At 39.7% G+C, this 13,797-nt stretch overlaps 1 protein-coding gene across 1 annotated transcript in view; it reads left to right on the forward strand.

The window, feature by feature from the left end:
* Window positions 1-13,797, forward strand: part of RALGAPA2 (Ral GTPase activating protein catalytic subunit alpha 2) — a 194,481-nt gene that overhangs the window by 65,288 nt on the left and 115,396 nt on the right. The window contains exon 27 of the mRNA XM_058176610.1: window positions 2,564-3,445. Coding sequence (XP_058032593.1) covers window positions 2,564-3,445 — 882 coding nt within the window. The remainder of the gene's footprint in view (window positions 1-2,563; window positions 3,446-13,797) is intronic.

A 13,797-nucleotide genomic window follows, 5' to 3' on the forward strand; every position in this document is an offset into this window, starting at 1 on the left:
AGTCACAACACCACTATTCTATGGTTGAAACAACTACAGGCGAGGACACCTTCCGCCGATACGAGGTATCACCAAGACCTTAACAAGATAATCACAGCTCTCGAATATTTGGCCGATGCTATACTCAATGCGGCTCACTTTGCCTCCAAGGCCAGAGGGTCTTCAATCACGTCACGCAGACTTCTCTGGCTTCGCCACTGGCAGGCGGATGTCAAAAACAAGTGGAGACTAGCTTCAGCACCCTTCTCAGGAGGATAATAGTTTGGTGAGCCCCTCGAGCCACTTCTGATTGAAACCAGAGATAAACGGAAGTGTCGTGTCCCACTCCTCCGCTGACGGCCGGGTCAGGGAAATCTGAATCAGGCGTGCCTCTGCAGCTCTGCCAAAGTCCTAGCAAAGTTCTCAAGGCAGGCAGGAGACCAGGAAGTGACTTCAGCAATATAAGGTAGACTTTGCCTGACTCAGAGAATGCCAGAAAGCAGATCCTTTATATAGGCCATGGGGTGTGGCTCCATGACTCAGCACTTATCCAGGCCTGCCCCTCCCTTCCTTCTGTTGATGCCGCCTATCAATTCTCCTGAAGCGAGGGTTGCTCCAAGCTCCAGCTGTTGGTAATTGACCTTCCTCAGGCTCACATGCTGTGGGGGAGGGGGAGGGGTCTAGTTGCTCCGTTTGCCTGGGCATGGAGCCAGGGCTGGGGGCTGGAAGCACTTCTTCTTCCTCGGCCTGTCTGGGCATGGTGCCAGGGCTGGGGCCTGGAGGCATGCCAGGACATTCCTCAGCGTCCGGAAGGAGATAAGAGGGGCCCGGCTGCGGGGAAAGCGAACAAGACACAACAGGAAGATCCTTCCATCTCTATCCGGGAGAGCTGATATTTGTTACACTCCATATCCCCATCATCAGTCCTTTCGAGGGTCTGATTCCAGCTTCTACCACCCACGCCAACACCTGCCAATTCAATCCAGAGGAGCCTTCCAACAAGATACTCAGGTCAGATCTTCTTCCAAATTCTCTTCCTGTAGGCCCTTTCGCGGGGGGAGGGGCAGAGGTTTCCGCAGATCCAAATAGAACTCACCTTTCCCCTCCCATTGGCGGATGTCTCTCCAAATTCTACGCTCAATGGGAATCTTCTATCTCTGATGCATGGGTACTTCAAACGGTCCGTGAAGGTCTCTTTTTAGAATTCCTCTCCCTGCCCCCGAAGGTTTTCATTACATGCCCTATTTCTCGCAACGGGTTTAACCAATCAGTTATGGAGGGGGCTATAGCCCACCTTCTCCAAATTAAGGCTATTCAGTCCGTGTCGTTATCTCAACGCGGTATGGGGTTTTATTCCCGCCTATTTGTAGTGTTAAAATCCTCGGGGGGATGGAGGGCAATTCTGGACCTCAAATCCTTGAATCGATATATTTCATACCGCAAATTCAAAATGCAGTCTCTACTTTCAATTTTAGAATCCATTCATCCCGGAGGTTTTTTATCATCCATAGATTTATCAGAAGCTTATCTCCGTGTTCCCATTGCTTCTGGTCATAGAAAATTTCTCTGTTTCTGTTAAAATGGCCAACATTTCCAGTACAGGGCTCTACCCTTTGGCCTGTCTTCGGCTCCTAGAGTATTTTTTAAAGTCATAGGAGCGCTGATGGGCCACATCCGATCTCAACCCATCCGCATTCAATTCTACCTAGAAGATATTCTCATCATGTCTCATTCAGAGCCTACAGCTCGTCGGGACCTAGCCACTACTATCCAAATTATCCAGGACCATGGGTTTTCCATAAATTGATCCAAAAGCCACTTTTTACCTACCACAAGGATTTTCCACCTGGGAGTGACCATAGATTCAGAACAGTCCATGGTGTATCTCTTCCCAGAACGTCAATCCAGTCTCAAAGTCCTAACCACGCAGGTCATTAATTCTCGATCCACACCCTTGAGGACTCTCTCCCAGTTGCTAGGCAAAATGGTGTCTACATTTGGTATTATACCCTGGTCTCGCCTTCACAGCAGGGATCTGCAATGGACCCTACTTCCACACTAGCGAAGCGGACAGTCCACTTCTCTCTCCCGCATTTGTCTTTCCTCTACGACTTTATCATCCCTCCAATGGTGGACTTCAGAGGCTCTCACCAAGGGCAGTCACTTCCGGGAGCCCAGCAGACTTACACTCACGACCGACACCAGCCTCACAGGTTGGGGTGCTCACCTAGGTCCCAACATGGCGCAAGGCCTCTGGTCCCCACAGGAACGGAGGCTCAGCGTAAATCTATTGGAGTTACGAGCTGTTCACAGGGCCCTTCTCCATTTCCATGACCTGATGAAGGGGCGCAACATTCTGGTCCTCACGGACAACACCTCAGCAAAAGCCCATATAAATAGATGGGGAGGCACACACTCCAAGTCCCTCATGACAGAGATGTTCGAGCTGGGTCACTGGGCCGAACTCAACTTTCGATCTCTTCGAGCTGCTCACATCTCGGGCACGGCAAACATTCGGGTGGATGCCCTCAGCCGATATCAGCTGGATCACACAGAATGGAGGCTATCTCCTGCTCTTTTTCAGGAAATTTCCCTCCATTACGGTCCCCCCAAGGTGGACCTGTTTGCGTCAGTGACAAATCATCAACTTCCCAGATACTTCACGAGGTTCCCTTCCCCGGGAGCAGAAGTGGTGAATGCTCTAAGATCCCCCTGGACCCCGGGCCTACTCTACACATTCCATCCCCTTCCACTGATCCCCAAGGTCATCCGGAAACTCCTGGAAGAATCAACCGAACTCATACTTCTAGCTCCTCATTGGCCCCGGAGGCCCTGGTTTGCGGACCTCCTGTCTCTCTCGGTGGCAAAGCCTTGGCAAATATCGGACGACCAGATTGTTCTCACCCAGGGCACTCTCGTTCACCCAGAGCCCCAGTGGTTACAGCTCACCATTTGGAGGTTGAGCGGTGTATCTTAGCTGGACTCAACATTCCTCCCGAAGCCATACACACTATTCAGGCATCTCGCCGCCCATCCACAAACCGCATATATCAAGCCACTTGGCAAGTTTTTTCTACCTGGTGCACCAAACATTCCATTCTTCCCATGGAACCAGAGTTAGCCCACATCATTGGTTTCTTACATGAGGGCTTGGCCTCAGGTCTCACTCCCAATACTCTTCGACGTCAAGTCACGGCCATTTCGGCAGTTCTTAACTATGGCTCTTCAGAGTCCCTGGCCAGAAACCCAGTCATTCGACTATTCCTAAGGGGAGCTACCAACTTATACCCCCCCATTGTCCACAGGTATCCTTCCTTGAACCTGAACACCGTTCTCATGGCTCTAACGAAATCTTCATTTGAACCCCTTCGGGAAGTGCCTCTACGATTTCTAACTTTCAAAGTGGCATTTCTCATTGCCATCACGTCGGCCCGCCGCATATCGGAATTGGCAGCCCTCTCGACCCGTAAGGACCTTTGCATTTTCCACCTGGATAGGGTAGTCCTATGCCTTGACCCTACCTTCGTTCCAAAAATTAATTCGCTTTTTCACAGATCTCAGGAACTGGTCCTCCCAAACTTCTGTCCCTCTCCTATTCACCGGAGAGAGCTCGAATGGCACACCTTGGATGTCCGTCGGGCTCTTAAAATTTACCTACATCGCACTTCTACCTTCCGGAGAATGGAGGCACTTTTCGTCTCCTTCCAACCAACCTCATTAGGTGATCTGGACCTACCATTGGCAGATGGATCGGTGCTACCATAGCAACGGTCTATGACACACAAGCTCTGCCCAGGCCACAACACATCACGGCACACTCCACCAGGAGCGCCGCCACATTGGCAGCTTGATCTACCCAGGCGCCTTTGGAAGAAGTATGCAGGGCGGCTACCTGGTCTACGCCTATACCTTTCATCAGGCACTACAAGCTCAATACCTACGCCTCGGCAGATGCTGCTTTCGGCAGGCGGGTTTTGCAGAGGGTGCATAATGAAGCTCCCACAACTTCTGAAGGCAAGCTGTTCCATTGATTGATTGTTCTCACTATCAGGAAATTTCTCCTTATTTCTAGCTTGAATCTCTTTTTGAGCAGTTTCCATCAATTATTCCTTGTTTGACCTTCCGATGCTTTGGAAAACAGATTGACCCCCTCCTCTCTGTGACAGCCCCTCAAATATTGGAACACTGCTATCATATCTCCTCTGGTCCTTCTCTTCAGTAGACTAGCCATGCCCAATTTCTATAACCATTCTTCATTTGTTTTAGCCTCCAGTCTCCTAATCATCTTTGTTGCTCTTCTCTGCATTCTTTCTAGAATCTCAACATGTTTTTTATAGTATGGTGACCAAAACTGGATGCAGTATTCTAGGTGTGGTCTTGATTGAATCCCTCTGTTAACGCAATTTAGGGTTGCATTTACTTTTTTGGCTGCCGCTGCACACTGTTAGCAATAGCACTTAGATTTATATACCACAAATTGCAGGTAGTCGGGAGTCTGTAGGTGTAGGCTGCAGTACTGCACTCTAACTAGTGTGCTATCGCGGCTCATATTTAATTGGTTGTCCACTAAGACTCTAAGATCCCTCTCACAGTTATTGCAATTGAGCCTGGTTTCTCCCAATCTATATTTGTACTTTTCATTTTTCTTACCTGAGTGTAAGACTTTACTTTTCTCTACATTGAATTTCATTTTGTTCGTTAGGGCCCAGTGTTCAAATCTGTAGGATCCATCTGGATCTTGAACCTATTTTCTAGGGTGTTGGCTATTTCTGCCAGTTTAGTATAATCTGCAAATTTGATAAATTCCCCTTTTAGTCCCTCATCTAAGTTGTTTATGAAGATATTGAAGAGTACTGGGGCTAAGAGAGAACCTTGTAGTACTCCATTGCTTACTTCTCTCCATGTAGATGTAGTACTATTAAGGACTATTCATTGAGTACAGTTGGTCAGCCAGTTATAAATCCTTCTGATGATGATGCTATCTATCCCACTTTTTCTAGCTTACCAAGAAGTAGGTTCTGGTCTACCTTGTCAAATGCCTTTCTGAAGTCTAAATGTCCACAACATTTTGCTGGTCTACTAATTTAGTCACTTTGTCAAAGAATGAAATATGATTGGTTTGGCGTGATCTGTTTTTAACAAACCTGTGATGGCTACTAGTTATTTGTTTCTAGCTGTTCATAGATCTGTTTTGTGATTATTTTTTCCAGTATCTTCCCAGATATTGATGTTAGGCTGATTGGTCTGTAGTTTCTTGGGTCTGCTTTTTTTCCTTTTTTGAAAAAGGAAACTACATCAAGTCTTTTTCAGTCTTTTGGTAGTTTCCCAGTGCTCCAGAATTTTTGAAAGATATGGTACAATGGTTCTGAGATGACATCTGCCAGTCCTTTAGAACTCTGGCATGTAATCCGTCAGATCCCGATGATTCATATTTATCAAGATCAGATAGGCATTCTCCTACCATTTTTTTCTTTAGTTTAATTTTATTTCTAGTCTGTCTTTTACCATTGTTTTTTTGGTAGTTTGGGCTATAGTTTCTTTTTGTGTGAAGACCAATGCAAAGAATGAGTTAAGCAGTTTTGCTTTCTCTCTGCTGCCTGTTACTTTCTTGCCATTTTCACTCTTTAGTGAACTGTTTCCTTGATTTTTTTTTCTTGTTATTTATATGTTGAAAGAAACTTTTTTTTTGTTATCTTTGACTTCTGTTGCAAGTCTTTGTTCATTCTGAGCCTTTGCTTTCCTGACTTTGTCTTTGCAGATTCTGGCTATCTGCTGATATTCTGCCTTAGTTATTTGTCCCTCTTTCCATTTTTTGTACCTGTCCTTTTTGTCCTTTAGTTTATCAGAGAGATCTTTGTGCAGCCATGCTGGTTTCTCTGAGGGGCTTCACCTGAAAATGGCTCTTCTCTGTTCTAGCCCAACAAGTTAGCATATACAATATCTCTGAAATTTTCCTTGCAATAACTGTCTTATTGGGAAGACTAGATCCTGAATATTATTCATAAAGTATGACTCATGCAGAAAAAGATTGAAATATAAACAAAATAAACTTTTAAAAAATCTGTCTCTACTTCTATACAGTCCACTTGGTTTCTCTTATAGAGATGTCAGTGCGATAGTCTTTCTTGGATTTTTTTTTATCTTCTTGCTTGCTATATGTGCTCCGTTTGGTTTTTTTTACCTATATGATGTGAATTATACTATTATCAGTTAACTCTGAAATGGTAGCCACTCATGATATAGTGTAGGTCAGTGGTTCCCAACCAGTGTGCCGCGGCACTAAGGGGTGCCGTGAGATCTTTTGAGGGTGCCGGGAACTTTTGAGCTACGGAGATTTTAAATATCTATTTCCTTATAAGGGTGCCGGGAACTTTTGAAAGGCTTTCCAAGGGTGCCTCAAACAAGAAAAGGTTGTGCCTCAAACAAGAAAAGGTTGGGAACCACTGGTGTAGGTTATATCTTATATAACCTATAGTGTAGGTTGACATCTTGCATTTTGAAGATCTTCCTAAATAGAAATTTGCTCAGCTGCATATTGGCTTTTTGTTTATTATGACAAAATGAATGCAACAGTAAAAATCAGTACTAAAAGGTATATTTGTATTTTATTGTAAAATTATTATTAAACATAATATAAGATATACTTTATTAATTAGTCAATTAGAATTGATCATATCAAACATGTGTCAGTTTTGGAAGACAGTATTATGGCATCAGCTATAATAAAATACAACAAAATGAGATAAGATAGTGAAGTGAGATAAAATAAAATATAGATGAGATAAAGTGTAGATAAAAAGTATAATAAAATAGTATAAGGTAAAATAGAAGAAGATAATTTTATTAAGTCGATTGACTGTGTCAAATATTAAATGTAATAACTCTACTTTTGTCCAAACATGAAAATTCCAAGTTCAACTATTAACATGGCTTCTATTTTCAAATAAATTTACATAGCTTATAAGCATGCAAAATACATGCTATCAAATATTTGATGGCAAAGTGTTTTATTGTACCTTAAACCATACATAACCAGAATAAGAAGTTAAATCAGTATTTCTAAATTTTCTAGTAAGCAACATAAATATAATTCTCTTTTATTCCTCTTGGTGGCAGACTTAGCTTCAGATTTTTCAGTAAACCGAACATGCAATTCTGAGACAGAATTGCTTTTGTGATTCTTCGTGTATTATTTTCCATTCTGAATACACCGTGTTTTATCTAAATCTGAACAAAGCTAGTGAGACTTTTAAGACTATATATGTAAACGTTCTGGAAAGTTACAACATGTTTACCTGTAAGGGTTAGATAAAAGTAAGGGATTTAAAGAAGGGATTTAATTATTTGACAATAATTAAAGGGTCTTCTCAACCAACATATACTTCAATGACATTTTGGAACAGTGCACATGAATTACATCTGATTCAAAAGAAAAAAATGCTTCAGATAATTCCTATGTATTATATTTGTGAGAGGTCACATGTTGAACCTAATCAGTTTAGGAAGCATAGTCTTTATGATAAATCAACTTTATTTCCCCTTACCGATAACATCATATATAAAAAAGCAAAGGATTCATACTAAAATGTAAGCATTCATTTTTCATTAATAATCAGAATCAGCAGATATGGGGATCTGACCACTATAAATAAGCATAGAACAGTAAAGCATTGCTGGTAACAAGCCTTTGTTGGAATATTTAAATTCCTAAAGCATTACTTTTGGCCCTGAAATCAAAACATTCACTATACTCCATGCAAAGCAAATTTCTGCATGCTTAAATGCTATTTGTTTGCAGAGGAGAAATATACCTTTTCACTGAGTAAATATATGTCAGAGTAAAGTATTTGCAGAAGACCAACAGTGGCAATCCTCCCCCATGCATAAATACAGATCTGCTACTGAAATTCTACATAGAGTTGCCACTATGACAATATATATACACATACATATATATATATATCCTTTTTGTGGATTCTTAGGAGCTAAGAAAAAGTATTCTCTTCCAGAGCATGCTGGAATGATTTACAGTGGGATGGGGGTTGATAGTAATCCAGATTGCAATGAAAAGTACTGTGGACAGCTCAGTGAAACAGGTCATATTGATTCAACTGCATCCTCCAGGCAGTGACAGATCTAATTGGCAATAGGAGGTTACTACTTGAAAGTAAAGCATTGAGACTTGGTGATAATAAATGATCACCTATATGAAACAGGCAGAAAGTTATGTATTATATATATTTAAGAGTAACAAAAGACTTGTTTCAAAGGCCAATGCCTTTGTCAATGTCAAAAATTCCTCTACTATCCTGCAAAATCTAGATGAAAAACATGTTGCTTGACTTCTTATAAATGCAATCTGGGACTTCAGTGTTCTCAGGAATTGAAGTGATCATCTAAATCTGATACTGTCTCATTTTTTCCATTGGTAATCACATATGTCAGTGAATAACAGTTTAACTTTAAATAAACAAAAAATTCCTTTGATTTCATAAAATTATCAGGCATGTCAGGAGTTCCAATTCCAAATTTAAAAATAGAGGAAACATCCTTGACAAGTTCTATATTTCATTTTAATTGCTAGTGAAATCTCATTGATTGTCTAATTGATTATCAGATGGAAGTATTAAGAAGAGTAAATTGTAATCCCAGAAATAAATTTTCTACATAACCTACATTTCCACAACACTCAAAGTAAAAAACTTTTTACAAGATTTTTCTATATCTAAGGAAAGTGTCCTTACAGGTTCATTTATATTAATACATAAAGCTATTATATAAATCAGAATTCTTTTATTATCTAAAGTATTGACATACTTTTGTAAAAGTAGATTATGCAAAACAAATTATTGTAATATCTTCCATAAACTTCTCATCAGCATAGCTGTTAAAATCTTAGCATTACCATTTAACAGATATAAGATCATACAGTAATCCCTTCAGCAAATAGTGCTCTCAGTACCATTATACCTTTTATCATAGGCCCTTTGCATTTTCTTCAGGTTGACCTTCCTGTTATTTTCATGATATACAGGTAGTCCTCGGCTTACAACAGTTCATTTAGTGACTGTTCAAAGTTACAATGGCACTGAAAAAAATGACCTATGACTGTTTTTCACACTTATCACTGTTGCAGCATCCCCATGGTCACATGATCAAAATTCAGATGCTTGGCAATTGGTTCATATTTATTATGGTTGCAATGTCCTAGGGTCATATGATCAGTTTTTATGATTTCTGACAAGCAAAGTCAATTGGGGAAGCCAATTGTTAAGTCAATTCACTTAACAACCCTGTTACTAATTTAACAAATGCAATGATTCACTTAAAAACTGTGGCAAAAAAGTCATATAATGGAGCAAATTCATTTAACAATTGTTTCACTTAGCAACATAAATTTGGGGCCCAATTGTGGTTGTAACTCGAGGACTATATGTATTATGTTATACTCTGTCTACCATCCGCAATGAAGGATGTCTTCCGAGGCTGAATTTTCTCAGAATCAAAGTCTGCCATTTAGGGTTAGCCTGGATGTATTCTGGATTGTAAGAATGCCGTACCAAATATGATTTTCTTCCTGTAGTGACAGTTGTAAAAAGTGTCAGCTACTCCTGAGTAAATTTAGGAGGTGTACATTTCATTGTCAAAAGAGGGAAAGTGTATCTAATTGAATTCTTTCAGGTATTTTATTTTAGCCATTTAATTGTCCCTAAATGGAAAAGGAGGCTCTGCTTCTTTGGAAAGAAATGTTAATTTATACCTTGTTACAGCTGTCTGTTGTTTAGTGGTATTTTCATATAAATTATTATATTGCACTTAACATCAGTGGTTTGCATTCATGAATATTTATTTTCATATTAGTAAAAGTAAATGTATCAAAAGTATCTTCACAAAATATTTGGATAACACTGTAAATTTATTAGTTTAGGTTCTACCCTATGACCTAGCTGTTCTATGGCACCAGTCAGAAATAGCTGCGATTAAAAGATGCTGCTGTATATGTATATTGATATGTGTGAGACTAATGTCCTCTTCTGAAAATCAACTTTTAAGGCTCCCGCAAAAAAACGTAAGGGTCAGCAGCAAAGTTTACAATTATTATCTGCATCTCTCAACCTCTAGTCCAACTTCATAGTCACTGCACAGCACGAGCTTCACTTGATTATAGCCCTTTGTTGAATAGATTCCTTTATAGGAAAATACTCTTAGCTATTTTTTTTGTACAAGCAGTGGAAGACAGCATTCTGCATTATTCATGTCCTTTAACAGGTTCTAATTTTGTCCATGTTATTTATAAAGCACAGGGCAACTTTCTGCTTGGCCTTCCTCAGATATGTGGTCAGAGGAGCAGAGGGGCAGTAACTCAGCCCTGGTGAAGGGACTTGCCTAGAAGTATCAGAGACCAAGCATGACAAGGTGCCATTGCCACTACCTGGAAAAACAAAGTGGGAGGAGGATATACCCCATCAGTGTGGGAAGACATCTGAGCACACAAGTTTTGCTGGTTTTGCTAATTGAAGTTAAAAAAATGTGTTACTATTTTGCTGTAGGAATAAGCTTGAAATGAAATCATTGTATGGTTGCAAGGGAATACACTGGGAATTCAGTGCCATTGACTTGAAATAAAATGTTCACTTTCATTATTCCAGACTTCATGTTGATGTAATTCATAAAGTAGTCATTTGTTATAAATTCAAAGTTGGTATTACTTTCTTGTTATCCTTTAGGAATTTTCTGGGTTCTGATGTTTGGTAAGAATTGAGAATGATTTCTTTTTCACTGTGTCTTGGATTCTTCTTTTCCCTTAGTTTATTCTAGCAACATCTCCCAGTTAAAAGAGCAACATCATGCAACAGTTGCATCATTTAATTTCTTTTTTTGTGCATCTAGTAGAGTGCTCCACTCTAGATGCAATTAGAATTAGAGGCCCTGTTTTAGAAAAAGCATTCCTGAAATTACATACTTATTATTCTTATGTCCAGAGAGGAAAATAATGTAGCTGACAAAGTCCAAAAATACTTCATCAATGTAATTTCCTATAAACCTTTTAATTATTTGTCTTTCCATTAGAAACAGTAACATGCAATTAATGGGGGTTTGGGCATGGAGTTTGCAGTTTTGATTTTTTATATAGAAAGCCTAATTTAAATACTAAACTGGAATGCAGAGAAAAACCTAATGGCTGAAAACAATTAAGAGGATATGCAGGGAAGTTTCTAAACTCTTAGTGCAAACACTTATAACCTAGTTCAGTGACGGTGAACTTTTTCAGCATCAAGTGCCAAAACTTGAGCATGTGCCTGCGTGCCAGAGCGCCAGAACCCGGAAGAGAGCAGCTGGCCAGTGCGCATGTGTGCAGGACCAGGTGGTCGGCGCATGTGTGCGACGGAACCCAGAAGAGCAGCTGTTAATGGCGCACGTGCCCACAGGACTCTGGGTGCCACCTCTGGCACGTGTGCCATAGTTTCGCCATCAGTTCATTAGTTCATTAGTGCTATATAACTGTTCTTAATAAACCTTTCAGTAGTCTTTTAAAAAATATTTGAATTGGGTTTAGCTGAGTATTTTACCAAAATAATTCATTAAATAATGATGTTGCTTAGCTGCCTTCCACAATATTATAGTTTATTATTTAAATATCTCTTTTTATTACCTCAAACCTACTCTACATAATTAAAGGCAGGAATTAATCTGTTAACTTCTTTCTGGTTAGAAACAACTCAGAATCTTTCTGAAGACATATGGCAGACTATCACATTACATGTATAAATGTCAATAGTCAATAATGAATATAAGAAAAAGGTATTTTATAACCTTTCAGTAAATTTGAAAGAGGTGAAAGAAGATATTTAAATAAATATGCAGTGTGTGTATGTGTGTGTGTGTGTATTGCTTTGAAAATGAAAATGTATCAACATAAATTATGATATTTAATCATGAGCACAACTCTCTCTTCTTCCTGTTCTGATTCTACAACATTTTGTATAGCAATGGTTTGCAGTGCTTTTTTCTATTTTTTTCTATAACAGCACTGACACTAAATTATATTCTGCAATTATGCAAACAATGAAAGCACTTCCAGAACCAATCTCTCATCTGAAATTTTCATTTTGGTAATTGTAGAATGATTTGGAAGTATAATAATCCAAAATCATTTTGCATGTTTATAGATCAGCTATAAACGTGGTAAAGGATGTATGTGGCAGGATTAGTTATAAACCTATTTATGTTGCTGTTGTTCTGTGCTTTTCTTATTGGTTGTGGTTTTATTCTTTCTGTGTACTTAGCATTCAATTAAAATGATTGATTTGCTAGGCTGCAGACTGCTGAATGCTATTTACATTTACAGAACTGTACTTTGAAGGAAAGAAACAACCTAGTATGTTTGGACTACCTTATTTATTTTTGTATTTGTAAGCTCACTGACATTACACAGAAGTTCTTATGTTGCAATTTCCTTGGAGATGAATTCTCTTCTTAAATTGGCAGTTTTGTGTATTGTTTTATAAAAGGGAAGATTTGAAACATTTGGCAGCAACAGCTTGTCAAAAATATTTGGTTACCTTGAATTCATCCCAGCTAGGCACAGTGTGAAAAAGCTACATAAATCTAAACCATAAGGGATTATTTTTGAAAAGGTTCCAGTGAAGGATGACATGTGGGTGATATTTGCCTTTGACACTCAGAAATTATTAGTACAAACCTTTGGATAATTAGTTGTAAAAAAAAATGGATTACTACCAATAGCAATTTGCTTAAATTTGGCTCACCAGTAGGCTTTATCCATCAACAAGGTCATATTTACAAGTATTTTATCAAGGTTAATCCAAATGGGATGAATTCAAAACGTACCAAAATATGAGGGAATTCAAATTCAGCAAAATGAATTTTTAAAGAATTACTGATTAACCATACACTTCAGAAGCAATATGTATTAGATCATGGGTGTCAAACTTGCCGCGACACGTTGATGTCATGTGATGTATCATGACTTTTTTTGCCTTCATGAAGTTGGGATGGGCATGGTCTGCGTGTGACGCATCCAGCCCGCAGGCAGCCAGTTTGATACCTCTGTATTATATTCAACCTACAACCTTGAGAAGAATAAAGATTCTCTAAGCTAAGATGGGAATGCAAATATAGTTTCATAAAATTCTAAAAAAAATCTGAAAACCAGTAATATGATTCATGATACTTAAGAATATAGTACTAAAAACTTGTTGTTGTTGTTAGTTGCGAAGTCGTGTCCAACTAATCGCGACCCCATGGACAACATTCCTCCAGGTCTTCCTGTCCTCTACCATCCTCTGGAGTCCATTTAAACTCATGCCTACTGCTTCAGTGACTCCATCGAGCCACCTCATTCTCTGTCGTCCCTTTCTTCTTTTGCCCTCAATCTTTCTCAGCATTAGGCTCTTCTCCAGTGAGTCCTTCTTTCTCCATTAGGTGGCCAAAGTATTTCAGTTTCATCTTCAGGATCTGACCTTCTAAAGAGCAGTCAGGGTTGATCTCCTCTAGAACTGACTTTTTTGTTCGCCTTGCAGTCCAAGGGACTCGCAGGAGTCTTCTCCAGCACCAGAGTTCAAAGGCCTCAATTCTTAGGCGCTCAGCCTTTCTTATGGTCCAACCTTCACAGCCATACATTGCAACTGGGAAAACCATAGCTTTCACTATACGCACTTTTGTTGACAGGGTGATGTCTCTGCTTTTTAGTACGCTGTCTAGATTTGCCATAGCTTTCATCCCCAGGAGCAAGCGTCTTTTAATTTCTTGGCTGCAGTCCCCATCTGCGGTGATCTTGGAGCCCAGGAAAATAAA

This window comes from Ahaetulla prasina, chromosome 3, assembly GCF_028640845.1.
Source record: "Ahaetulla prasina isolate Xishuangbanna chromosome 3, ASM2864084v1, whole genome shotgun sequence".
In the NCBI taxonomy this organism is placed as follows: Eukaryota; Metazoa; Chordata; class Lepidosauria; order Squamata; family Colubridae; genus Ahaetulla; species Ahaetulla prasina.